This window comes from Echinops telfairi, unplaced genomic scaffold (assembly GCF_000313985.2).
Source record: "Echinops telfairi isolate 266 unplaced genomic scaffold, ASM31398v2 ScPeMD7_7469;HRSCAF=8507_1, whole genome shotgun sequence".
Classification (NCBI taxonomy): Eukaryota; Metazoa; Chordata; class Mammalia; order Afrosoricida; family Tenrecidae; genus Echinops; species Echinops telfairi.
In genome coordinates, this window is record NW_022111373.1 from 76,062,936 (window position 1) to 76,064,522 (window position 1,587).

The window sequence follows — 1,587 nt, forward strand, 5'->3', positions numbered from 1 at the left end:
AACAACAACGTGGTGGCTGGCACTGCTTCTCTTTGGTACTCTTGGTTCCAACCTGCCTTCTATGGCCTGTGGGCTGAACACTCCCCACCCCGGCCTCCAAGAAACACATATTTACAAAACTACTCCTATACTTCTCCAAATGCCCAGGCGTGGGGTGGGGTGGGGGCTGGGGGTGGGGGACACAACTCTGAACTGCCCGTGGCCAGTTTTGTGGGCATTCACTAAGGAACCAGCTGGCATCTCATCCACCCTTTCCATGGTCTCGGACTCTGCGTGAGCCACAGCGAACAACAAGGAGAGGCATCCCATGGAAGGCCCTGCAAAACGCACTCACCCGCTAGCTCCGGGAAGCCTGCGCGCCCCAGCTCCTCGTGCAGGTGCCTGGCGCGTGGCCTGTGTCAGCCGGATGCCGTGCAGCCAGATGAGGTGGCCCTGTTCGCGGAAGCTCTCCTTTCCTGGCCAAGCACAAATGGTCACAGGTCACACACCCTGAGCAGATGGCCCTCGAGGGGGGTCTCAGATGGAACTACAATCTCTACATGACAATGGCATAAAGTGCCCTGGAGAGGGGAGCCCGTCCCCTCGCCTTCCGTTTGGATTCTCCTCCCCAAAGTCCAGCAGTTCAAAACCACCTGCCACCCCGAGGAGCCCTGGTGGCATAGCGGGTTAAGCATTGGATTGCGATGAGCCCACCAGCTGTTCTGCTTGCTGCTAAAGAGTGACAGCCACAGAAACCCCTGGGGCAGGCGTACTCTGTCCTCCAGGGTCACGATACGTGGGAATCGACTCGCTGGCAGTCAGTTCAGGGAGGCTGGGCTTATTTTTTGGAGTTCACCCCGAGGTGTCGGTTCCAGTGCAGATTCTGTTTTAGTAGATCTGGGTGGGGTCCTTCTCGTAAGCTAATCACAAAGTCACCCCTTCCATTCACCAGCTGCTGCTCAGGAGAACGACGAGGCTGCGTGCCCCGACTCTGGACGTCCTATGTGGAATGGCCAGGAGCCGGCGACTCGGCGTCAGTGGGGTTTGCGAGCAGAACCCAAGCGTCTGGGTTCGAACAAGCTGCTGCCCTGTGAACCGTCCAGAGCGCCACCACACAGCCTGGGGGGCCCAGTCACAAGCTCCCACGGGAAAGGCGTGGGGTGAGGTGTTGGGATGCGGAGGGGAGACGCCACACCTGGCAGGAGGTCACAGTGAGAGACCTTGACACAGCAGGCTCGGATCTAATCGCGTGTGGCTTCCACAGCAGAGGAAAACCGAGAAGAACCGAACCTGAGCTGGGGGGACAGAGGCGGTGGGCGTGGGTAGCAGTGGAAACTAGGGGGCTGGTAACCTGCACAGAGGATGCTCTCTCAGGCCAGTGCTGTCTGCCTGGCAGGGTTTCGAAGTGGTTCATTCTGGCTGGTTACACGCCCTGCAGAGAATTTGCCTTTCCACTCCCAAGACACAGGGAAGCCAGCGTGGCCCTGACAAACGTCGGCCTAAAAATACTAAGAAGGGACACGATATTTTCCAATCATTTATTCAAGGCAAGAGAGAATCCCAAAAGGGAAAAATGGATTTTCGGAGTCTTCACTGCACGCTATGTGC

The 1,587-nt window shown here is 57.7% G+C and overlaps 1 protein-coding gene across 1 annotated transcript in view; it reads right to left on the bottom strand.

The window, feature by feature from the left end:
- Window positions 1-1,587, bottom strand: part of ANKDD1B (ankyrin repeat and death domain containing 1B) — an 87,909-nt gene that overhangs the window by 2,187 nt on the left and 84,135 nt on the right. Inside the window, 2 exon segments of the mRNA XM_004703671.1 lie at window positions 335-387; window positions 389-455. Of these exon segments, the coding sequence (XP_004703728.1) occupies window positions 335-387; window positions 389-455 (120 nt within the window).